This window comes from Mustela erminea, chromosome 4 (genome assembly GCF_009829155.1).
Source record: "Mustela erminea isolate mMusErm1 chromosome 4, mMusErm1.Pri, whole genome shotgun sequence".
Classification (NCBI taxonomy): domain Eukaryota; kingdom Metazoa; phylum Chordata; class Mammalia; order Carnivora; family Mustelidae; genus Mustela; species Mustela erminea.
Genome location: NC_045617.1, coordinates 103,010,237 through 103,036,939, shown reverse-complemented (window position 1 = coordinate 103,036,939; position 26,703 = coordinate 103,010,237). Strand labels below are relative to the sequence as shown.

Here is a 26,703-nt window from a genome sequence, read left to right as displayed (position 1 = left end):
CCACCTTTCCACAGACCACGCACTTATAACACATTGTGTTTGCTGAGAAAACATGCTTTTCCACTGCATCTTCACTTGGGAATTGTTGATGACATTCACAAAACCAAGTTTTTACAACTGACTTTTCTTTCTGAACACAAACCATACCTTCATGGCTTCTACCTTCTAAATTCATCTTCTTTTTTGGAACGGTGGTACAATCTTGTGAACTTGATTCTTGAATAGACATAGTTCTTTTAAGTGATGAAAATTTTGAATGATCTAGCAATAGATGCAAGTCAGAAGGTTTGTTCCCTTCACTGCTGTGGCAATAAAGTAAGACTGATTCTTCCATTGAGGTAATTACTCGGACTTTGTGCCCTGAATTCTGCTTGTGATTTTGGGTACTGGTTTCATCCATAAAGACTTGGTTGCAATTTGGACAGTAACCTCGTAATAGGAATTTTTCTGCAACTTGGGCAATGCTCTTCTCAGCTACAGCTACAGGACCAGCATTTCGACAACGAACTCTAAATCGGATAAAAAACCCAAAAACACACTCTTTGTAAGCACTTCCTAAATACAGTAACTCTGCTTTTTACAGGAATTATAAACAATGTATACATAAACACCAGAAGATATTTTTCAATAAAAATGCAGATGATAGGGGCGCCTGGGTGGCTCAGTGGGTTAAAGCCTCTGCCTTCGGCTCAGGTCATGATGCCAGGGGCCTGGGATTGAGCCCTGAGGCTCTCTGTTCAGCGGGGAGCCTGCTTCCTCTTCTCTCTCTCTCTGCCTGCCTCTCTGCCTACTTGTGATCTGTCTGTCAAATAAATAAATAAAATCTTTAAAAAAAAAAAAAAAGAAAGGTTTGTCTTTAAAAAAAAATACAGATAATAGAATAATTTCATCTCAAAATACCTGAGTATTACCTGTATTTTGTCTGTTTCTAATCCACATACAGAATAGTAAAACTAAAATAAAAAGATTTAAAAAATTCACACAAATATTTGGAAAATGAATCTCTGACACTTTAGACGTTAAGCAACAAATTTCTAATAAACCTATGGTGTCAAAAGAAGAAATTAAAAGGTAAAATTTTTTTAAATGAATGAAATGAAAACAACTTATCAAAATCTGAGGGTAAAGCAATGCTTAGAGGCAAATTTATAACTTTAAATGTTTATATAGAAAAAAGAAAGGGGCGCCTGGATGGCCTCAGTGGGTTAAGCCTCTGCCTCAAACTTGGGTTGTGATCTCAGAGTTCTGGGATCGAGTCCTGCATCAGGCTCTCTGCTTGGCAGGGAGCCTGCTTCCTCCTCTCTCTCTCTGCTTGTCTCTCTGCCTACTTGTGATCTCTGTATGTCAAGGAATAAAAAAATCTTTTTTAAAAAATGGTGTAACAGGAAAAACAGAGACCTAAAAGGCATAGCACCTAAACAGAAAATATATACAGATTTTGTTTGGATCATGATTCCAACAAATCAAATGTAAAATGTAAAACTTCATGATGATAATAAGGGCAATTTGATAACTGACTAGTTTTTGATGCTATTAAAAAATACCAGTTTTTAAGGTGTGTAAATGTATTATAGGATTAAAAAAAAAAAGAGTCCCTACCATTTATAGTTACATATTGAAGTATTAACAGATATAATGACATGATTTACTTTGAAATAATAATTGCAGGGGGTGACAATATAAAGGAAAAACAACTGTCATGTGTTCATTATTACTAAAGCTAGTTTTGAAAGGTACACTGGGGATTATACATTGCTTGATAATTTCCATTGTAAAGCCAATGATTATTTGGTAAATTTGGCCTTTCAAAGAAACTTAATCTTTCATATGTATATGATACCTTCCATTCTGGCTGACTTAAAGCCCAAGTTCTATTTTAACCCACTCCTCCCCCAGTATACATACTACTCACACAGCACACAGAAAAGAAAACACATAGAACCATTAATTCTTTTACATTCACAGCAATATCAGCATATCCACTTTTTCCACACCTTTAACTTCTCTCATTATGCTAAACTTGACTAATTTCCAGACTAATGTACATTCTTGTTTTTAAAAAAGCAAAGAAACATGGAATAGAAAAATATCTGTTGAATCTTCCCTCTGGTAAAGATTATTGGGCAGGATTCCCTTACAGCCAGACTAAATCTATACAAACCTGAAATGGGCAGTGAGCTCCATGTGGGAACGTAGTGTCTGGTGGCAGGCCACACACTTAACTTGAAATGGGACATCTTTGCACAGAGAGATCAGAAGTTTCTTTGCAAAAGATGGAAATAATATTGGATGTGCTATTCCTTGGTCATCTGAAAGACAAAATAAACTATAACTTGCAAAGATTTGAGTAGACAGCAACCCAACCTTCCTCCCCTCTGCTTTTCTCAATATTGGCTGGCATTAGTAAAAGATTGTTATTTATATGATAAAAATCCAAGGGAAGCAATTTTCTAGCCATAAGTACAAAAGATGCTGAACTCATACTCAAAATCTGAGTCTTAAATGCAGAGTAACACCCAACTTCCCAGATATTATGGATATATAAAAACATCATCCTAAATAAGTATTTTCTTCCCAAGTTTTTCTTCATTCCTTAAGGTAAGTAAATCTTACTATTAGGTGCAGACCAATACTGAGAATTTGTCTTGAAAAATAAAATTAAGACCGCCCTTTCACTTCATGTTTTCAATCTAATGTGAGGTAAGTTTTCTCAAGAATTATCTGAGACAGTATGGTAAGTCAGCAAAGATTAAAGTAGTTCAATAACTTCAGAAGAGAGTATTAACATACCACCTAGTTTAAAATTCTGATGGAAATGATTCTTTCCAGACAATATGCTTCAAACACCCATCCTTGCTGCTAAAAAGAAGGAAGCAATTGGACACGCGAAACACTGAATAATCTGAGGAAGAAGGCTGTTTTATGTTCATCATCTGCAGCTTCCTAAAATACAAGGCAAAGCTGTATTAAAGACAACTAAAATCAATATTCAATTTTTTAAAATCAACTTTTAAAATTTCTTATTTCTTTGGAATATTCTGTATCAGGTTTTAACATAAAAACTTTTTTTCCCTGAGTGTGAACTATGAAATTTTTATAATACATGAGGTTCCATATGTGAATTAAAAATTTTTTTTCTTAAAAACAAACCCCTGACCATCTTTGTGACAATAAATATACATTTACTTTCTATATGTTTTTCCTTTTTAATACATATATCTATATTATGTTAATGGATAAATGTTTTCTTTTTCTTTTTTTTTTTAAAGATTTTATTTATTTATTTGAGAGAGCGAGAGTGAGAGAGAGCATGAGCGAGGAGAAGGTCAGAGGGAGAAGCAGACTCCCCGTGGAGCTGGGAGCCTGATGCGGGACTCGATCCCGGGACTCTGGGATCATGACCTGAGCCGAAGGCAGTTGTCCAACCAACTGAGCCATCGAGGTGTCCCTTTTTCTTTCTTTCTTTTTTTTTTTTTTAAATATTTTATTTATTTATTTGACACAGAGAGAGAGATCACAAGTAGGCAGAGAGGCAGGCAGAGAGAGGGGTGGGGAAGCATGCTCCTTGCCGATCAGAGAAGCCTAATGCGGGACTTAAGCCCAGGACCCTGAGCCAAAGGCAGAGGCTTAACCCACTGAGCCATCCAGGCGCCCCGATAATGTTTTCATATCACATACACTTCTTAATTTTGCTTTATTCTCTCTACTCTGCAGTATAACCTATGTTTATGTATTCTTCCATAAATGTCTCCATGCTTAATAATTTACAAAAATATATAGAAATAAACATGTAGGGTCTGCCATTGTTTTATCACATGTGGTCATCTTATAGACTCTTATGCCTCTTAGTTTCTCTTATTCCACAATACATAAGGGAAATCCCTAAAAATCAACTGGCATATCTCTAATTCATTCTTCTCAATGGTTGCAAACTACTTCAGTTACTAAGACTTAGTCAACTATTCATTTCCAGGCCTTTCTCTCCTTGCTACTATAAACAATGGTATTGTAACGATCCTTAAATACATATCCTTATTTATAGGTGTATTTTTCTCATTATTCAGAGTGGCCCTATTAGGTTAAAAGGTTTAGTACTTGAATATTAAAGGACACCATAGGATTGTTTTTCAAAAAGGCTCTATCAATTTACATATTCCCTAGCAGTGTGTGTGAGCCTGGCACAACGGCTACTATAGATAGTTTTTTTTCATTTTTGCAGTCTGACAGATATTGTGATACTCATTGCTATTTTAGCTTTTATTTCCTACTAGTGAGTTTGAGTACTTAATTCATGCAATTCTGTGGATATTCCACATTTTGTGGATTGCTTCTTCATAACCTTTTGCCTATGTTTCAATCGTTTTTATTTTCTCCTCTTCTGGTTGACCTGTGTCTTTTCTTCATTAACAAAAGTAACTGTGCCATGCACCATTTTGCAAATATTTTTCAAACATCTATTACTTTTGTATGTGGTCATTTAAAAATTTTGATGTAGTCAATATCTGAGCCCCACATTGGGGGTAAATATTTTTTAAAAGTATTTTTAATTTTGAGATAGAAGAACCTCTTAACTAAGTTTGGATACTTTTCTACACACTAGGCTCGAATTCATACCCCAAGATTAAGAGTCACGTGCTCTATAGACTGAGCCAACCAGGTGCCCCCAAGACTGAAAGTATTTAAAATATATATTTATATGTATACATATATATGTGTATGTGTGTATGCTTGTATATAAATATAATTTAACATCTTGTTAATGGTCTTTAGAATAATAGCCTTAAAAGTTGTATTGTGTCTTCTTAAACTATCATTAACATTAGGGATATAGAAATAGTATATATGGGATGCCTGGGTGGCTCAGTGGGTTAAGCGTCTCCCTTCAGCTCTGGTCATGATCACAGGGTCCTGGGATGGAGTCCTGCATTGGGGTCCTTGCTCAGTAGGGAGCCTGCTTCTCCCTCTGCCTGCTGCTCCCCCTGTTTGTGCTCTCTCTGACAAATAAATACATCTTAAAAAAAAAATGAATAAGAAATTTACATATATATTGAGTGCATGTGAAGCACCACATTAGGGTTCAAAATCTAATAATCCCATGAAGTACTATTTTCATTACTTACAAATGAGAAAACTAAAATTTAGTTTCCCTCCAATCAAGTAGTACCCTGGGAAGAGATAAAACTACCATTCAGACACAGTCTTATATGTTGGTTATAAATTCTTTGCTCTTTCCACTTCTACCTACACCATGCAGAAGATAACACTCAAGAAGATACTTTGCATTCCAATGAGAAGGTAAATGAGAGCACTAAAGGGATTTCCTAAACACAAATTTATACAAATGTCCCTTACTTGAAGAACGTCAACAAAGTAATTTTTAGTTCAATTATGAGTCATAAATGGATTCAATATAAAGCTTGTTTAAAGTGTTTGCTCAATATGAAAAAGAACGTGATTCTACATAAAATTTAAATGAAATATACCTATTGCAAAAGTATAGCATATTTCCTTGTACAAACTAGGGGAAGGAGTGGGAAGCAGAATGTCTCATAAGTTAAAGTACTCAATTCCTTTCTACCATTATATTTTTGATTACATTAAAATAAAATACATTATATACATTTGTATATATAAAATAAGTTAAACCACAATAAGATATTATTTCATACCCACTAGGATGGCTGTTTTAAAAGTCACATAATAAGTGTTGTTAAGATGTGTAGAAATTAGAACCTGTTGGGTTGGTGGCTTTGGGAATGCAGGAGGAACAAAAGAAATGACCACTGGGGCCTCCATCTTCCAGGCCCCTCCACCCCCCTTCCTTAACCCTTGACTCTCCCGCCAAAAGGATGTATGCCCAGATTAGGTCTCCATAGGTAACCCGATACCTATGCAGGAAACAGAAGTATCAGGAACACCCCCCCCATACCCTCTGATCACCAAATACCTTACCATGTATGGCTGTGAACCCATGACCTGCCTTGGCCCAATAAAAGACCCCACCGACTCCCTCCCAGCCCGACTTCCCCGACTCCCCTCTCCGGAGTCGTGGAACTTTGCCTGAGAGTGCCCATCTCCATACGGCGCAACTTCCCTGGCTCCCCTTCTCTTGGGCCCTGAAACTTCACCAGAGAGTGCCTTTAATAAATCTTGCCTTGCACCTACCTCGCCTGGTGTTGTGTTTACCTTGCCTGCAAAACTTTACAGAACCCACATATATTGCTGGTAAGAAAATAAAATGGTAGTGTGTTGGATAACAATTTAGCAGTTCTTCAAACAAATATAATTACCATATGACCCCAAAACCTAAGTATTGAAGGCATATGTCCGCATGAAGGCCTGCGCATTTATTTTTAGCAGCATTGTTCTTTTTTTTTTTTAACCTCCCTCCCCTTTCTCACTGTCTCTGTCAATTAAATAAGTAAAATCTTTAAAAAAAAAAAAAGATGAACCTTGACAAAATTTTGGCAAATGAAAGAATCTTCTCACAAAAGGCCACATACTCTAGAATTCCATTTATATGAAATATCCAGAAAAGGCAAAACTATAGAGACAGATTGCCTAGGGTAAGGAGGAGGGGCTAACAAAAGGGAACAATCACTTTCAATGAGAGAAAGGCCCTAGGTACAGAATGAGAGGTTATACCTATTGACCCACAAGTGACACTGGGGTACACAGGAGCTTACAATATGATCTCCACCACCTCCACACCTCCACCAACACCAAAAAGGGAGGAAAGCAGGAAGCTATCTAGTGGTATACCCATTAAATGGCTTTAATGTCAAAATCAAATAGACGCTTGTTACGCAAAGCGTGACTTAAGAACCAGCAGCATGGGCATCAACTGTAAGCTTGTTAGGTATCTTGAATCTAAAGTCTCCTCTCAGATCCAGTGTAAGAACTTATATTTTAACAAGATACCGAAGTGATTTGTGTGTAAAGCTTAAGTAGCACTGATTGAGACAGAAGAAACTAAAAATAAAAGGGAACATGGAGGGTAGCAAGGCAAAAATGCAAATTGTGATCATTTCCAGCTCTTTCACTGAAGAATGCCAGCCTTACAAAATGGAATTCATAGGTATACAATGGTCTAGTGACCTCTTCTGGCTGATTTAAGGTAGACAATTATAATCTAATGCATACCAGTTTCCTTTAGAGTTCCTGTGATGGACTCTCCAAAGAATAAATAAGGAGAATTTAATAAGAGCTATGTTAGGTCCTAAGTGCTTTATATAGTGCTTTATATATCTTGCATGTAACTATAATGATTCCATTTTAGAGACGAAGACATGCAGATGTTGAGTAACTTCTAGCATACATACAGCTAAGAAAAGTGACAGTAGAAACCAAAGCTTTTGTTCTATTTTACCATCAACCTTCCCAGAAAACTAAACATCATAAATCTACTTACTGGAGACAAGGTAAAACAGCACAAAATAAGTGACTCCCAGAAAAAAAAGAAACAAAATGAAATTTGGGAAAACACAAATGAAAGAATTAACTTAAAGGTTAAAATACCTATTCAGATTTACTAAAGATAAAAAGATAAATATGCTCATTAAAATGAACAAAACACTAATGACCTAGAAAAGGAAAACACACCCTGAAGACTCTTGTTTTGAAAAAGGTAGAGTATTAGTGACCACCTGAAATCACCAAAAAAGATTATCTTTTTCTTTTCTCTCCTCAAACCTTTGTCACAACAATAGAAACCCCTATCATTTCTTTTGGCTTTACTTTAAGGTCTTTATTCTAAATGCCAATACCTAGGCAAAGCCTTTTTTTCATCTCAAAGTTTAATTACTACAAAAGTCACCTTTCTACACCTATGAATCCACCCTGAACACTGCTACCATTCTAATACCACTCCATCTAATACCACTCCATCTAAAAAGGGAACTAATTGATTTTAGAATTAATAATCTTTCTAGCTCTAAAGATATAAAGCATTATTTTCATCATATCACTGTCCTATAACAGTGACCTCTTGCTGATATCAAGGTTACCACTTGTGTTGGGAGTCCCCTAGACCATCCCCAGGTTTTTTAAAAAAGATTTTTAAATTATTTATTTATTTGACAGACAGAGATCACAAGTAGGCAGAGAGGCAGGTAGAGAGAGGGGGGAGAAGCAAGCTCCCCCTGAGCAGAGAGCCGATTGCGGACTCGATCCCAGGACCCTGGGATCATGACCTGCGCTGAAGGCAGAGGCCTCAACCCACTGAGCCACCCAGGTGCCCCATCCCCAGGTTTGATGACTTGCTAGGGTTCACAACACTCAGCACATAGCTGTAATCACAGCTGTGATTTATTATAGGTTTTTAGCTACCAAGATATTTAAACTAGTATTTTTTTTTAAAGATTTTATTTATTTATTTGACAGAGAGAGATACAGTGAGATAGGAACATGAGCAGAGGAACTGGGGAAGGGAAAGCAGGCTTCCCGCCAAGTAGGGAGCCTGATGCGAGGCTCGATCACAGGACCCTGGGATCATGACCTGAGCTGAAGGCAGACGCTTAACAACTGAGCCACCCAGGCACCCCAAAACTGGTTTTGTTTTTAGTAACAGAAAAATGGAAACAATTAATACATCTAATAGGAAACTAAATGAACTATAATATAGTCAAACAGTAGAATGTTACTGATTTAAAAAGTATGCACTGACTCAACACATATTTAAGCATTCATGTTTACAACATACTGCTTTTCTTATGTAAAAATTCAGACACTTTATCTTATGTAAAAGTATTTATAAATGTTTTTGGTATAGTCGTAAATCATATTGTTTTCCTAAGTTTACTTTCTGCTGCTTCATTATTAGTGTACAGAAATGCAACAGACTTCTGTACATTGATTTTGTATCCTGCTACTTTACTGAATTCATTTATCAGTTCTAGCAGCTTTTGGTAGTCTTTAGGGTTTTCCGTGTCATGTGATCTGCAAATCGTGAAAAGTTTTATTTCTTCCTTAACCAATTTGGATCCTTTTTATTTTTTTTTTTGTTGTTGCCTAATTGCTGTGGCTAGGACTTCTGGTACTATGAAGAATAAAAGTGGTCAGAGTGGACATTCTTGTCTTGCTCCTGACCTTAGGGAAAAAGCTTCAGTTTTTCACTACTGAATATGATGTTAGCTGTGGGTTTCTCATATATGACCTTTAATTATGTTGAAGTTAAGCTCCATCTAGACCTACACTGTTAAGGGTTTTTATCATGAATGAATGTTGTACTGTCAAGTGCTTTTTCTGCAACTACTGAAATGATCATGTTTTTTATACCTTCTCTTACTGATATGTTTGTTGATTGTTTTGCAAATATTGAACCAACTGCATCAAAAACAATAAATACCTAGGAATAAACGTAACCAAAAAGCTGAAAGACCTGTACTCTGAAAACTATAAAACACTGATGAAAGAAATTCAAGATGATATAAAGAAATGAAGACATTACTATATGCTCATGGATTGGAAGAACAAGAATTGTTAAAATTTTCTGTACTATCCAAAGCATGCTACAAATTTAATGTAATTCCTACCAAAATAACAACAGCATTTTTCACAGAACTAGGAAAAAACAATCCTAATAATTTGTATGGAACCATAAATGACTCTGAATAGTCAAAGCACTCTTGGAAAAGAAAAGCAAAATTGGAGGTATCACAATTTCAGACTTCAAGTTATATTATAAGGTACAGTAATCAAAACAGTATGGTACTGGCATTAAACCAGACACACTGATCAAGGGAACAGAATAGAAAATCCAAAAATAGGAGCGCCTGGGTGGCTCAGTGGGTTAAAGCCTCTGCCTTCAGCTCAGGTCATGATCCCAGGATCCTGGGATCGAGCCCCCTAGGGGGGGATCTCTGCTCGGCAAGGAGCCTGCTTCCTCCTCTCTCTCTGCCTGCCTCTCTGCCTACTTGTGATCGCTGTCTTTCAAATAAATAAATAAAATCTTAAAAAAAAAAAAAAAGAAAATCCAAAAATAAACCCATAATTATATGGCCCTCAACAAAGGAGAAATGAATTTCCAGTGGGAAAAAGATAGTTTATTCAACAAATGGTGTTGGGAAAACTGGATGGCTACATGCAAAAAGAACTAAACTGGACCACTTTCTTTCACCATACATACAAATAAAATCAATATGGATTAAAGACCTAAATGTGAGGGTGGCTCAGTGGGTTAAAGCCTCTGCCTCTGGGTCATGACCCCAGTGTCCTGGGATTGAGCCCCGCATCGGGCTCTCTGCTTGGTGGGGAGCCTGCTTCCCCCTCTCTCTCTCTGCCTCTCTGCCTACACGTGATCTCCATCTGTCAAATAAATAAATAAAAAGAAAAAAGACCTAAATGTGAGACTGAAACCGTAAAAATCCTTGAAGAGAGCACAGGCAGTAGTAATCTGACATCGGCCACAGCAACATTTTTCTAGATGTATCCCCTAAGGCAAGGGAAATAAAAACAGAAATAAACTAGTGGGACTTCATCAAAATAAAGCTTCTGCACGGCGAAAGAAACAATCAACAAAACTAAAAGGCAACCTATTAAATGGGAGAAGACATTGGCAAAGGACATATCTGATAAAGGGTTAGTATCCAAAAATATATAAAGAACGTATACAACTCAATGGCCAAAAAACCAATCATCCAATTAAAAAGTGGGCAGAAAACATAAACAGACATTTCTCCAAAGAAGACATCCAGATGGTCAACAAACACATGAAAAGATGCTCAACATCACTCATCATCAGGGAAATGCAAATCAAAACTACAATGAGAGATCACCTTACATCTGTCAGAATGGCTAAAATCAAAAACAAAAGAAACAACAAGTATTGGAGAGGATGTGGAAAAAAAGGAACCCTTGAGCACTGTTCGTAGATATGCAAACTGGTGCAGCCACTGTGGAGAACAGCATCGAGGTTCCTCAAAAAGTTAAAAATAGAACTACCCTAAGACACAGTAACTGCACTACTGGCTATTTACCTAAAGAACAAAAACACGGATTCAAATGGATACTGAATGCCTATATTTATAGTAGCATTATTATAAGAGCCCAAGTATCCACTGATTGATGAATAAAGAAGATGTGGAATATAATATACTCGGCCTTCAGAAAGGATGAAATCTTGCCATTTGTAACAACATGGATGGAGCTAGAGAGTATACTGCTAAGCAAAATAAGTCAAAGAAGGACAAATACCATATGATTTCACTCATATGTGGAATTTAAGAAACAAAACAAATGAGCAAAGGGAAAAAGAGTGTGAAACCAAGAGAGACCAAACTGTTGGTTACCAGAGGGGAGGTGGGTCTGGAGATGGGTGAAATAGGTGATGAGGATTAAAGAGTGGATGTGTCATGATAGCACCAAATGATTAAAATAAAAACTTAAAAATTTTTTTTCCACAGTGAACATATTAACAATTAACATTCTTTAATGTTAATAAGTCATTAAAGATATTTCAAACATGGTAAAGTTATTACAGAACTGTGTATTATACAGATTTGCATATGCCATGAATCAACTTGTATCCCTTGAGATTTAATACTTAATGAAAGTTACATAAAAGAGCCTTTTTTAAAATACTAGAGTTCTTAATACTACCATTTATAAAAGAATTATTACTTACTACATGGCTCCAACATTTCAACAGGCAGTGAAAGGCAGAGGACTTAATATCAAGGTTCTAGTTCTCTTATGAGCAATCTTTTTATTTATTTATTTATTTATTTATTTATTTGTCAGAGAGAGAGAGGGATAGAGAGTGAGCACAGGCAGACAGAATGGCAGGCAGAGGCAGAGGGAGAAGCAGGCTCCCTGCCGAGCAAGGAGCCTGATGTGGGACTCGATCCCAGGACGCTTGGATCATGACCTGAGCCGAAGGCAGCTGCTTATCCAACTGAGCCACCCAGGCGTCCCTCATTATGAGCAATCTTGAATAAGATTAATTCCACAGAGCAACTCCATCAAGGGAAGGGTCTCTATGATAATCTTTAGGACTGCTGGTATTCACTAATCAAGTTTACCTGTACACAAACATTTAATGTTCCAAATCATTTTATTCTCCTTAAACAATCATAATTTTGAACCTTATATGTATCATTGGTTATTTGTGATTATAGGTGATTGTAGGTGATTAAAAGCAGCAAGGAAACACCTATATCGAATCCCATGGTTCTCTAGAAAAAAAAAATACCTACTCTTAATTTAGGACATGCTCTTCTTACCTTAGCAAAGAGGTGATCCCTATATTGCTGTTGAGTAACAAAATTTTTGTAACATACTACACAAGCAAAGGAATTGATGAATGGTCCATGTAATGTAATTGTTGGATCACATGGAGAGTGATCAAACCTACTCAGCAAAAGAGAGGTAACATTAGAAAAGTCCACATTTAGGAGCTTAATTTTTAAGCATTTATTCAATTGTATAAACACACACACACACACACACACACACTCTCTCTCTCTCTCTCTCTCTCTCAGAAATTTATACTTTTCTACTGAAATATCAAATAATGTTCTTCATCTTCAAGAAATAAAATGGCTCCTTGATACCATGTAATTTCTTCAAACAGTGATCGATAGTTAGCTCAAGATTTCATAAAAGTACCCAACATCCAATAAAATGGATGAAATAAATAAAATGTACCCAAGATCCAATCAAATGGTGAAATTCCAGTTTGAAAATTATAGAGCCATCACCTTTTCCTTTTTACCTTATTTACCACAAAATTCACAAATAGTTGTAAATGAACCAATGGAATAATAATCTCATGTTAAGATTTCTGGAACACACCTGTTTCTTAAAAATGGCTTTTAATCTCTTTAATGTTCATTTTAATCATTTATTAAGTTATGTGCCATTTTACAATTGAAGACTTTTAAAAATACTTTAGATACAGTATGCTACCCAGTTATTTGCAGAATGCTGAAGCTCTCTCTAGGAGCCTTTATAGTACTTTAATGTGTAAGTAGGGTGAGATGGCCGGAAATGGTAATGGCTAAGAGTCCCCAAGCTCCCAACTCCCATCTTTAACTATCTGAAAGAGAAACTATGAAGGTAAAAATGTTTAATGCCTTTAATATTGCCTTCCCTTGATATTTACTTTCTCAAGCTCTACTATTCAAAAATTCAGTAAATTAGTAAGGTGGTTTCATAAATGGAATTATTTGTTATGAATTTTGCTACCTTTGGTTTGTCTTTAACATTTGTTTTGTAATACCGTATTAGCTTTCTTTAGGCTAGATCAAATATCTCTAAGTGCTTTATGTCTCTTGAAATTTGTATTTATGGGGTGGATTTCTCTAAAACTGATTAAACTGCGTATCAGAGTGTAAAAAAATCTGTTCAGAATTTTATGAGACATATTAAGAATAAATACATATTTAAAGGCTACATGCCTTGAAAGACAGAATATCACTAGAAAAAAATCTGACTTTAAACCTTGTAAGAAACCTAACTGTATCATAAAAGCACAAAACAATTTGAGTTTGGAATATAAAGCTATGATCACAATGGCACAGGTGTATCATGCTTTCATTTTATGCAATCACTTTGTAACTCATTAGCTCTTCAGCATCCACTATTGTATCATACTCACCTTTTCAAATGTCCTAAGAGAAGGTGCCCATTATCAAATTCCTTGTTACAGTGCATTATGGGACATAAAATTGGTTTTCCAGACACCCGCATTTGGCCTCCTCTTCGGAATGAACTTTTTGTTCCAGAATTAATTGTTCCTGTTTTGAGTCCTGTATCATTGGAATACAAATTCTTATGTTCTTACTTCAGATACTTGTACTTTTGGACTGGTAATCAAAATTATGACAAAACAGGGGTGCCTGGGTGGCTCAGTCACTCAGCATCTGCCTTCGGCTCGGGTTGTGATCCCAGGGTCCTGGGATCGAGCCCCACATCAGGCTCTCGGCTGGGCGGGAAACCTGCTTCTCTCTCTCCCACTTCCCCTGCTTGTGTTCCCTCTCTTGCTGTGTCTCTTTCTGTCAAATAAATACATAAATTCTTAAAAAAAAATTATGACAGGGGCACCTGGGTGGCTCAGTGGGTTAAAGCCTCTGCCTTCAGCTCAGGTCATGATCCCAGGGTCCTGGGATCGAGCCCCGCATCGGGCTCTCTGCTCCATGGAAAGCCTGCTTCCTCCTCTCTCTCTCTCTGCCTGCCTCTCCACCTACTTGGGATATCTCTCTCTGTCAAATAAATAAATAAAATCTTTAAAAAAAATTATGACAAAACAAAAAAATTATGATACAGCATGAACTGGGTGATTCTAATTGCAATTAAGTGTTTTCTTTCTTTCTTATAAAAGATATTATCACCTAAAAATAAACAGGTGTTTGGGACAAGTAAAGTTGTTAACATCTTTTAAGGTTTTTTGTTTTGTTTTGTTTTTTTGGGAGGAAAAGAGAGAGGAGAGAGTGCTCTAGTGAGCTGGGGAGGTCAGGGAAAAGTAAGTGGTTGGAGATGAAGAGTAAGAGAGAATCTTTTTTTTTTTTTTTTAGTATTTTATTTATTTATTTGACAGAGATGACAAGAAAGCTGTTAACATCTTTAAGTAACATTCTCTTGAGAGAAAAAAATGTGATTCTTTAAGTTCAATAGCTAACAAATGTCAAAGATCAGATACTGATTAGAAAATCAGTTGCTCTACAGAATCACCACTTCCCTTTTCATTTATATAAACTGGTAAAGATCTTCTCATTCTTTTTTCTCTTTTAACTATCTTAAACATATTAGAAAGTTTAGCTATATTATAAAAGATCTGAGTTCTCTGAAAATTGTTAAAAAATGCAACTAGGAAAGGGGGGGAAGAGTGGAGAGTTTAGGGAGGCAAGGAGAGTAAGAGTGTTACTTTCGAAAAATACCAGGCATTAATCAATTAGTTCCAACATGGATGTCAAGTAATGCAGGTCTCAGCAATAAATTTATAGAACACAAACCAAAGATTTACTTATCGTTATCTTTCTCTTTTCTACTTATTCTATTTTATCCCTTTTCTTTTTCTCCTTTCAAAGTCTGCCCATCATTACTTTTTCTTTTTCCTCTCCCTTGTTTAAGAAAGCAAACTCTGCACCTACCACAGGGCTGTACAACCTTAATCAAGAGTCACATGCTCTATGGAATGAGCCAGCCAGACACCTCTTTCACTAGTTTTTCTTAATTAATCTCTCTTTATCCTGGTCCATTCTTCATCCCCTTTATTTCTTTATAGTCTTCATCTTACAGTGACACAACTCTGGCCAAATTTTGTTCCAGGGAAACTCCTAATGCATGATATATGATGGAAAATTTAGGATTACATTATATAAACCATGAAATGTAAAACTGCCAGGATTCTGACTGTTTATCAGGCAGTTACATACAGACAGTTTGATTACTGACTCCACTGTATTATTATTATTTCTTGTGGATTGTTTCAATGCCTTGAATATTTCATACAACAGAAAACTGGGTATTTATCTTTATGGCAGTTTCTACAAAGCCCCTAAGGATTTAAATAGGATGGATCATTATTCTTTTAACATCATCTAATTTTAAGATCTTCAAATGGTTATTATATAAATTTAAGGTTTTAGCTATTTTTCTGCCGTTTTAGTTCTAGGCTGGGGGTGGAAAAGCCCACCATTAAAAGCTGCCAAAATGCTTATAAATATGTTCTGCCAACAAACAATGAACAGCATAGCATTAAACATATTTTTTAAAGATTTTATTTATTTATTTGACAGACAGAGATCACAAGTAGGCAGAGAGGCAGGCAGGGGAAGCAAGCTCCCTGCTGAGCAGAGAGCTGGATGTGGGGCTCCATCCCAGGACCCTGGGATCATGACCTGAGCTGAAGGCAGATGCTTTAACCCACTGAGCCACCCAGGAGCCCCACATTAATCACATTATAATCTTAAAGAGGCATTAAATGACAATACACCTTTTTTGTCCTTAATTTTTTAATGTAGTCAGAATAATGAAAGTTTTCTTTACTGTTCATTTACATTCTAGCTATTGCCCATTAAGACTTTTATTTAGCCAAATAAAGGCTCTAGATAAAAATAAAATTGGAGAAAACAATCAAATGAAAGAAAATAACCTTTTCCCATGGAAAGGCAAAATACAGAGATTTAAATAGCCCTTTTCCTTAAATAGTATAGAGTGTTGTTTTTAAGTTACTAAATATTCAAATGTATGCAAACTGGCCTAACTATAAAGGTCTACAAAAGATGAATTTCAGGGGCGCCTGGGTGGCTCAGTGGGTTAAGCCTCTGCTTTGGTTCAGGTCATGATCTCAGGGTCCTGGGATGGAGCTCCGCATCAGGCTCTCTCTCTGCTGCCTACTTATGATCTCTCTATCTCTATCAAATAAATAAATAAATAATCTTAAAAAAAAAAAAAAGATAAATTTCAGTAGCATAATTATAAAGTTCTTCTAACCAAAGAGCTGAGTCACAATACTGGATAGATTTAAAAAGTCCCTTAATGCTACTTAGAAGTAGAACCTCACTTTTTATAACTGAAGAGAACAATGGCTCATCTCTGTTTCCCCAGCTATACCTTATTCAAACATCCCAGCACTCTCTAAAACTAATTTATGGAATAGAACCATACCAAATATAGCCCAATGCTAAAGCAGCTATTCTAGCAATAGATCCTAAACTTCAGTTTTATAGTGCTGTTGCAGGGAACAAGCAAAAAACTAAATCACAAAAAAAGAGCATACTAGACACCTTAACTCCAGGCTCAAGCTTACTGGCCACCAACGAATCAGGTGTGTCCTGAAGATACATGAAATACCAGGTTTTGTCAAGAATCATAAAGATTCTTGGGGTGGCTCAGTTGGTTAAGCATCTGCCTTTGGCTCAGGTCACAATCTCAGAGGCTCAAGCTAGGACAGAGTCCTGCATGGGGCTCCCTGCTCAGCAGGGAGTCTGCTTCTCCCTCTCACTCTCCCTCTGTGCCCCTTCCCTCCCTCTCAAATAAAAATAATAATACTAAAAAAAAAAAAAATCATGAAGACTAGCTAAATGAGTCATTTGTTCCGACTTGACCAGATAACTCAAAACAGATGCTCATGACTTCATTTTACAGTGATTAAAATACTTTGCCAATCTGGAGGCCAAGGATCAGGCCTAAGGGGTCTGGACAGGACTTGAAGGTGTTAGAGTCATATGAGATAAACTATTTGTAGAAGAGATCTTAGAGCTCATAAAGTCTTACAATTCTACTCCATTTTCCTATCAAAATTACCTAGGAATCTTCCCAAAACTACAGATACCCTAGAATTATTCCTGGAGATGAGGCCCAGGTATGTATTTAAAAGCTCCCATGTGATTCTGATGCAGCTGAATTAAGTCATTAACTTCTACTGAGAACAGAAGGCATCTCAAGAGGGAGTTTTCTTTTAAATATGATCCTTAACAAGAACACCCAAGGAGACAAAACCATTTACCATAATTTCTAAGTACCTTTTGCTAAAGTAGATCTCGAATGCCAAATGATTCTTTTGAGTAGTTGAATGACAGTTACATTTGGAAACCAAGTTCTAGGCTTCTTTTCTGTGTTCATACATAAATGTTTATAGCCCATCTTGGGTAATATTCAAACATTTGAGTATCTCTAAGCTGAGCACTCTTCTTAGGTATTTACACAAAAAAAGGATTAAAAAACCTTGGTCTCTGTCTCCACAGAGTATGCAGTCTGATTGCAGAGACATACAAACCTATTAATCCAACATAATGGGATTGTCACAGAACTTTGGAATTATCTTATCAGTGGTAATTAGACTCAAAGAAAAGCCCTCTGAAAACTTTATTTCTTTATTTAAAGATTTTATTTATTTGACAGAGAGAGGCACAGTGAGAGAGGAAACACAAGCATGGACAGTGGGAGAGGGAGAAGCAGGCTTCCTACTAATCAGAGAGCCTGATGTGGGGCTCGATCCCAGAACTCTGGGATCATGACCTGAGCTGAAGGCAGAGGCTTAACCCACTGAGCCACCCAGGTGCCCCTGAAAACTTTATTTTTAAAGATTTACTTATTCATTTGCGAGAGAGAGAATACAAGTTGGGGGAGGGGCAGAGGGTGAGAGAATCCTCAAGCCGACTTCCTGCTGAGCATGGAGCCTGATACAGAGCTTGATCCTGGGACTCAGACCTGAACTGAAATCAAGAGTCAGATGCTTTAACCAACAGAGCTATCCACGCGCCCCTAAAAACTAGCTTTAAAACAACAAGCTATCTATTCAAGTTCAGCAACACTTTGGCAGATAATTCTAATGACTTTTTGCAATTAAATGTTCTGCTGGATTAAATCCACAGTTAAGGCTTCTATGGATATCCTAAGCCTTTTAAATGCTCAGTGTTTCTTTCTTGTACAAGATAGGCAAGAAAAGTTGCCACAGTAGGAGTGTCCTATTGGCTCTTAAAAATTCCAAAAACAACAAAAAAATTCCAACAAATTACCTGGTGGGGCGAAAACGTTCCATAGTGACTCTGGGAATCTCAGGTCTGCAGAGTTAGTGAAGAAGCTACCCAATGCTTTAGACACCTCCATGTGGACATGTCCTTATCAAATATCTACACTGGCTATACTGATAAATAAGTAAACACCAATCCTTTAGATCTCAGCTTAAATTCCATTTCATTAGAGCAACTTTCCTGACCGAAAAGAAACCCAAAGACACATGCACTATTTCATGTAATAACTATGAAATAACATGAATAAATTAATGAGCAACATCTAACAAGGTTATCAAGGATGATTATAGGTCATTAAGGATGACCTATTATATTTAAAATATACTTCTGTCAATGTGGGAAGACAACTGATAAAGTAGGCCATTACTAAGTATCACTGAAACTAAATTTTAATACTTTATATACTTATTAGCAACTGGGTAATACAGATGTAACCCCTTAAGGCTTTAGAGAAGCTCAGTAACTTTAGTGTTCCACTCTCATCTCTAAAGAGTACCTGGCATTTTTAGCCACTGGTCCACACACAGTCTTGCTGCTTCTGTATCAGAATGTCCTCGAATAAATTCCAATTCTTGTAACCCATGAGCATGCTGAAAATCGATTTTTTCCTGAAGGTATTAAGAAGAAAATCAATTAACCTATGATTACTAACCTGGTTTCCTTGAGAAAAGAATTTTAACACATCAGTGATCAGAAAATATTGATTATCCTTTATGCCTGTAACTCTACATCTAGACATCTATCCCAAATAGATAAGTCAAAACAAAAGTTCATACTCTGAAATGTTAATCCCAATGTAATCTATATTTGCACAAAGTTCACTATAACTACATCTCCAATAATGGGGTACTATTTAATTATGGCATATACATTTCATGAAGTCAATTAGAAACACTAACCAAACTTTCAGTGAAGCAGAAATAAATTTTTTGTATCAAGTAGGTCACCAAATAGTAATAAACAAATGAGGCCAAATATAAGTAAAGATTTATTTCAAGCTACATGTGACTCTATCTGCAGAGAGGGAACAAAGGCTGAAAATACAAAAAACATCAATGATTATCTCTGGGAATAAAAATATGAATGATGATTTTCATTTTTAAACTTTTATACATCCTTTTCAAAGTTTCCACATACAGTATGAAGTATACAGAAGCCTATTAAATATTTGTTCAGTGAATAGTATTAATAAGAGCAGATTTCATTAGTACTTAGTATGGGCTGGTATAAAGCATTTATCACCATCTAAATCTAGGGTTGGCCAACTTTTTCCATAAAGGGTCAGTCAGTAAATATTTTAGGTTTTGCAGCTCAACTCTACTGCAACTACTCAACTCTGCCTGAAAGCAGCCACAGATAACATGTAAACAAATGGGCATTGCTATGTTCCAATAAAATTTTATTTACAAAAAGAGCCAGTAGGCCAACGCCAACCTTGAAACTAGACTTATGCTTTAGACTGTTAGTCTTTAAGTTCTTCTATACATTATTTATAAATCTATTTGCATAATCTCTAATCATGTTGTATCTAACAATTAATACTTATTAACCACTTACTGCGTGCCAGACATGATTCTAAAACCATTTTAGATTTCATTCTTACAATAACTCTATGAAATAGATACTATTATTGTTTGCATTTTAGGATGGTAAAACTGAGGTACAGAAAAGTCAAATAAATTGTCTCAGGATATATAAAAATGTCAAGATTTAGATTCTCACAACTTAATTCTAGAATCCATGCACTTAACCAGTACACCTTATTGCACCTTAACAAGATTTTGTTCTTAAAAGAAATCACAGTCACAAATTCTAGATTTACAAGATATAGGCCAGAATAATGAATGGCCTAGTTAGCAATATAACAGGGTCTTCTATTAGAAATGGTAAGGAGGGGAACAGGGAGATTCAAGATTTCAAACCGAAATAAATCTACACAATATTGTTCAAAGTACAGCCATAGAATACTCATTCTCAAAAATGTTAACAAGCATTATATATATTTTAAAAATTCTCTATAACCAAATTAAGTATATAAATACTGGTTTTAATACAAAATTTTAAAAGTTCCTTTAGTGCAGGACTTCGAAAGCCTTGGAGTGTTAATGTGCATATAATAAATATGCAGTATCTCACAAATCATCAAATACTTTTTTTATTCAAAGCACATTGTACAGTAGTGTTCCAAATTACATGTTTGGAGAACAAAGCTAGTTTATCCAAAGAAAGCAATATGACAAGAATCTGGTAGACTCTAAAGAACATTTTCTAATGTACAAAATTAAACCACTTATCAAAGTTACTTACAAAATCTATCACAATAAAAAAAAATTTTTTTTTTAAAGATTTTATTTATTTATTTGACAGAGAGAGATCACAAGTAGACAGAGAGGCAGGCAGAGAGAGAGAGGGAAGCAGGCTCCCTGCTGAGCAGAGAGCCCGATGCGGGACTCAATCCCAGGACCCTGAGATCATGACCTGAGCTGAAGGCAGCGGCTTAACCCACTGAGCCACCCAGGCGCCCCAATAAAAAATTTTTTAAAAAAAGATTTTATTTATCTCTTTGTGAGAGACAGTGAGAGTGGGAACAAAAGCAGGAGTGGGAAAGGGAGAAGCAGGCTCCCCACCAAGCAGGGAGCCTGATGTGGGGCTTGGTCCGGGACCCTGGGATCATGACCTGAGCTTAACAACTAAGCCATCCAGGCCACCGCAATAAAAACTCTTAAATTAATATAATTAAGATCAAATACTACTCCATGCCAGCTAATAGCTTATTTATTTTAAAGAATTTCCAAAAAATAAAGTTTGTGGGATGCCTGGGTGGCTCAGTTGGTTAAGCAGCTGCCTTCGGCTCAGGTCATGATCCCAGCGTCCTGGGATGGAGTACCACATTGGGCTCCTTGCTCAGCAGGGAGCCTGCTTCTCCCTCTGCATCTGCCTGCCATTCTCTCTGCCTGTGCTTGCTCTCTCCCCCTCTCTCTCTCTGATAAATAAATAAAATCTTAAAAAAAATAAAAAATAAAAAATAATAAAGTTTGTTTGTTGTTTTTTTTTAGGTTTTTATTTATTTGACACAGAGATAGAGAGTAAAAGTAGGCAGAGCAGCAGGCAGAGGGAGAGGAAGAAGCAGGCTCTCGCTGAGCAGGGAGCCTGATTGATGTAGGGCTCGATCCCAGGACCCTGGGATCATGACCTGACCTGAAGGAAGCGGCTTAACCTACTGAGCCACACAGGAGCCCCAATAAACAGGTTTTTAAAAATGTTCTCTGGCATTTTTACAACAGAATTTGAATTCTGTGCCCATAATAGTCAATGCTCAAAAAAAACACTTATTGGTTGAAGTCATCCCCAAATTAGCCACCCTTTTCCTTTGTTACACGAAGCTTCTTCCACAAATGTGAGGTATATAACCCTTCTTGCAAGTCATCTTAACTCCTAGAGTTATCAATGAGCAAAGCTGGTAGCTGGTCAACTAACTAGCCAACACAACATTATCTCTGAAAGTGATTTATCCAGTGAAGAGGGCTTTTGTTGTTGTTTATTTAATTTTAAGTAGGTTCTGTATCCAACATGGGGCTTGAACTCATGACCCTGAGATCAAGAGTCGCATGCTCTACTGACTAGTCAGGCAGGTGCCCCATATCCAATGAAGATTTTAATAAATTTTCTTTCTTTCATTAAAACCACTCCATCACAAAAGATACAAAATTCACCTTAACAGTAATACATCAATAATTCAAAAGGCCTAAGAATAGTTGGAATATATTTTCTACTATCCAGTTTTAGTCAGAGTCATCAGCCATTAGAATTCCTCAACAATCATTTTTACTTTAGTTTCATTATCTTCCTTTCTGGATAGTTTGTTTCATTTTTCTTTTCTGTCATCTAGTTTTTAAAAACAAGTTATCCATACAGGAAACCAAATTTTTAAAAATCATGAATAGATAGCAAGCAATAAACTAAGATATCTATTAGCTGGTTTTTCCCTAGTAAAATCTAGATATATATTTATTCTTTACAATTGGTTAAACAAGAATTTCAGAATTTCAAAAAACTTTCTTCAATGCTGAGATAAAGTCATTACTAGAATGAATGAGCACTTACATGGGGGAAGTGAAACCACCCTGAGAAAAGCCCCAGTTACCACAGTGCCTGTAAGATGCTTTCTTATCTGAACTCACTACAGATGTTTTATTATCTATGTGGAACACCGCCTGGAAAAAGAAGCTAGCATCATTCAGGAAATCTGTGGAAAAGGACAGCTTGTGAACCATCCCTCTCTCAAAGAGATTTTCCTCATAAACAATACACTTAACATAGTTTGGGGAAAGAATCATCCTTAAAATTGAATAGTATCTCTACCAGTAAAGAAATAATCCTATTTTTTGTATCTTTATGCATTAAGCATTTTAAACATACAACTAGAATACTATGCTCTCATTTAATTGGTATTACATTATAAAGTCCCCAAACGAATCTAATTCTAAATGTAAAGAATATTTGTTTATTTTATACAGGATTAGGAGATACTAAAACAGAGGCTACAGAAATATATAAACTCCTCTATGATAACCAATGCACAAGGAATCAAAACAGAGATGTTAAAATTAAAAAATCATAGTACTTAACTTGGAAGATCATCTCCCACTCTGTCCCTTTACAGATTAAAACCCAAAGTCTATAAAAGATAAGGACCTGCTAAAATCCAAACAGCTGCTGGCAGAGCCATGATTTCAATTTCAATTTTTTTTTTTTCAAGCTTTACACCAAATGTGAAGCTTGATCTCAGGAGCCTAAGATTAACATTGGCATGCTCTACTGAGTAAGTCAGCCAGGCACCACTCAATTTCCATTTTTGAACTCCTAGGATGAGGGGTGCCTGGGTGGCTCAGTGGGTTAAAGCCTCTGCCTTCAACTCGGGTCATGATCCCAGGGTCCTGGGATCGAGCCCAGCATCGGGCTCTCTGCTCAGCAGGGAGGCTGCTTCCCCCTTTTTCTCTCTCTGCCTGCCTCTCTGCCTACTTGTGATCTCTGTCAAATAAATAAATAAAATTAAAAAAACAAACAAACACAAACCTCCTAGGATGAAGCTTAATTTACCCAACTCATCAACTTTCTACTCTGTCAATAATGAGGGGTATTGCTTTTTCATTTTTATTTTATTTTAAAAAAAATTTTTTAAGTAAACTTTATCCCCACCATGGGGCTCAAACTCACAACCCCCAGGTTAAGAGCCACATGTTCCACCGACTGAGCCATGCAGATGCCCCAGTACTAAGAGATTCTTTAAGTAACTGGTCTGGGGCCTTCTAAAGCAAGTGAAGAAAAAGATTTATATCATCAGAGATTCTAAATTAGGCTTCATTTTCCACATAGCAGCTCTTCTACAAACCTGATTAAAATTTCCTCCTTTTAGTAACAGGTTAATCTGAAGGAGCAAGCTGAAGTTTGAGAAAGTGGTCTCATTCTATTCGGTAGAAAATGACCATTTAACAGCTTATGTCTACAAAAGCACCAATAAACTCTTGTGATATAGAAACCAGAAACCCTGCTATAAAGAAATCCCATGATTTTTAATTCCCCAAAATAAAGTCCACTCAATTCTATTTTTTCTCCTATATACATATATGATTAGACTCTAACAAACTAAAGACAGAGATACAAAAAATATCATGAAGTACTAAAGTGATGAGGTATCCAGAGTCCATGCTGAACTTGGATTCATTTTTTGATGACAAATTTGTTACAGTTTTATTATAAGCAATTCCATGATTTGGTAAAGCACCAATTAAAATAACCACATACCCTGAATGCTCTATTCTTCTCTTCCTTTTGCTGTTTCTCCACTTCAACATGGCGGGCTAGACGAGCCAGAGTTAAAGCAACTTTATCCTTCTGATGGTCAATATAGTCTTCATGCTTAACATCCTATAATTAAAAAAACAATTTTCATTTCTTTTAAATAGCAAAATTAGTTGTGGGATAATGAATTCATTTACCAAAGAGTTATTGTACTAAAGAACCATTTGCCATTTTTTCCTTAAGTTTATTTATTTATTTAAGTAACCTCAACCCCCAGTGTGGGGCTCAATCATGACCCTGAGATCAAGAGTCACATGCTCTTCTGGCTGAGACAGCCAGGTGCCCTAAGGACCATTTACTTTTATTATCAGCAAATTTCTAAGAAGGTGCCTTATGTATTTTATGCTTTATGTGGTATTTTGTAGGTCAGCCAATTATCCACCAGCACCTGTGGTTTTCAAAAAGTTAGATTAACTGATAAGACAATTTATCATTTTTATTTACTTTACAATCATCTGAATACTGAAGAGTTTGGTGTTGCTTTGCTCTGAGTCTATAAAATAATGCCATTAAGCCATTACTCCCCCGCTAAAAGGTCTAACAGTACAAATATCCTTGGTTTTTCAGCAATGCCACAAACAATACCACCCTGAACGTGCCTGATCTCATCTGATCTTGAAATCTAAGCAGGGTTGGGCCTGGTTAGAACTTGGATGGGAGAAAATGATGTAAAAAAATAGATCTAACTTCCAGTTTCTGGTCCATCTTGTAAGAAGCTTGTAAGTTGCTACTCCATCCTGACAAGTAAAATGCTGAAAAAACCCAAAAGTCAACAACTCTTCTTAGATCTCGTTCTTAGACCAGAAAATTGAGGTGACAGTATAAACCAGTGCTCCGAGAGAGAGAGGATCATAAGTTAATGGAGCAGAAACCCATAAGTGGAAACTTCAGCAGGAAACAGTATTGAGTAAAAACTTGAACTATAACTGATGAATTGCTGGATGCTGGATGAATTCCTGGGACAAATCTGAGTTAAAAACCACTAGATGACCTAGTCATGAAGAGCCCTCACACCTTTGTGAGTTTATCTCTCATAGTTCTACCAGGTTCTCACAGTAAAAACTAGAGAAAAATCCTCTCATGCTTCCAGGAGGGGGAAAGGAAAAGTAAGCACACATACTGCAGGATATCAACTAAATGACATTCTGGAAAAGCAAACTATGGGGACAATAAAAAAGATCAGTGGTTATCCAGGGTTGGGGAGAGGGAGGCATGAGTAAAACAGAGTACAGAAGATTTTTAGGGCAATAAAATTATTCTGCATGATGTATGTCCACTATAAAGGTGGACACCTGGGGCGCCAGGGTGGCTGAGTTGGTTAAGCGTCTACCTTTGACTCAGGTCATGATTCCAGGGTCCTGGGAGGGAACCCCACACCAGGATCCCTGCACAGCGAGAAGCCTACTTCTCCCTCTCCCTCTGCCTTCTATCCTGTCTACTTGTGTGCTCTGGCAAAAAAGTAAATAAAATCTCTTTAAAAAAAAAAAAAAAAAAGTGGGCACCTGTTATAAATTTGTCCAAACCCACAGAATGTAGAACACATCAAAAGTGAACCCTAATGTAAACTATGAACTTAGGGTGATAATGATGGATCACTGTAGGCTCACTGAGTATAACAAACGTATCATTATGTTGGGGGATATTGATGATGGAGGAAGCTATGCATGTGTAGGGGCAGGAAGTATACCAGAAATCTCTGTACCTTCCTCTTGTTTTGCTATAAATCTAAAACTTCTCTAAACAATAGTCTATTAAACAATTAAACAATAGTCTAGTAAAAATTTTTCATTTAGAAACACTGGGTTACTACCTAAATTAACACTGTTTAGGCAAATCAGTCATGTATGTACAACCCAAATTTTATCTACAGTAGGACAGAATTGCATCAACCATGTCAAACATCGGGTGTAATTTTCCAAGTACAAGGAAGTTATACTGATGTGACTATATATAAAAAGGCCAAAATGGTATTTTCAGTATAAGGCTTCATCTTTGGAATAAAGAACACTCACAGAATTACTCTGGGTGCAAGCAATTCCAACTCACTTTCTGACTACTTGGTCAGCCTACATTATACCCTTGTACCAGGTAATAGATGACATTCTCCTAACTTTAAAATAATTCTTTTATAAATCACAGGACAATGCAGCTTATTAGAAATGAGTCACAAAAAGCTATTTATCTGAACTTCAATCCTTTAGTAAAGGTACATTTACCTGTCTTAAAAGAAAATTAAATGTACTCCTTGGGAAGACAAAAATATTATCTATTTCAAATGTAGGTGCTAAGTTGAAAAGGAAATTTAGAGTAGATCCTAAAAGAATCTTCTAATTTAAGGAAATTAATAATATTTAAACATGGGCTT

General features: G+C 36.3%; 1 protein-coding gene across 1 annotated transcript in view; it reads right to left on the bottom strand.

The window, feature by feature from the left end:
- The window catches only part of ZNF451 (zinc finger protein 451), a 143,550-nt gene that overhangs the window by 31,544 nt on the left and 85,303 nt on the right, over positions 1-26,703 (bottom strand). Inside the window, 10 exon segments of the mRNA XM_032340329.1 lie at positions 2-509; positions 2,162-2,309; positions 2,791-2,833; positions 2,835-2,878; positions 2,881-2,922; positions 2,925-2,943; positions 12,222-12,348; positions 13,598-13,748; positions 18,973-19,084; positions 24,282-24,404. Of these exon segments, the coding sequence (XP_032196220.1) occupies positions 2-509; positions 2,162-2,309; positions 2,791-2,833; positions 2,835-2,878; positions 2,881-2,922; positions 2,925-2,943; positions 12,222-12,348; positions 13,598-13,748; positions 18,973-19,084; positions 24,282-24,404 (1,317 nt within the window).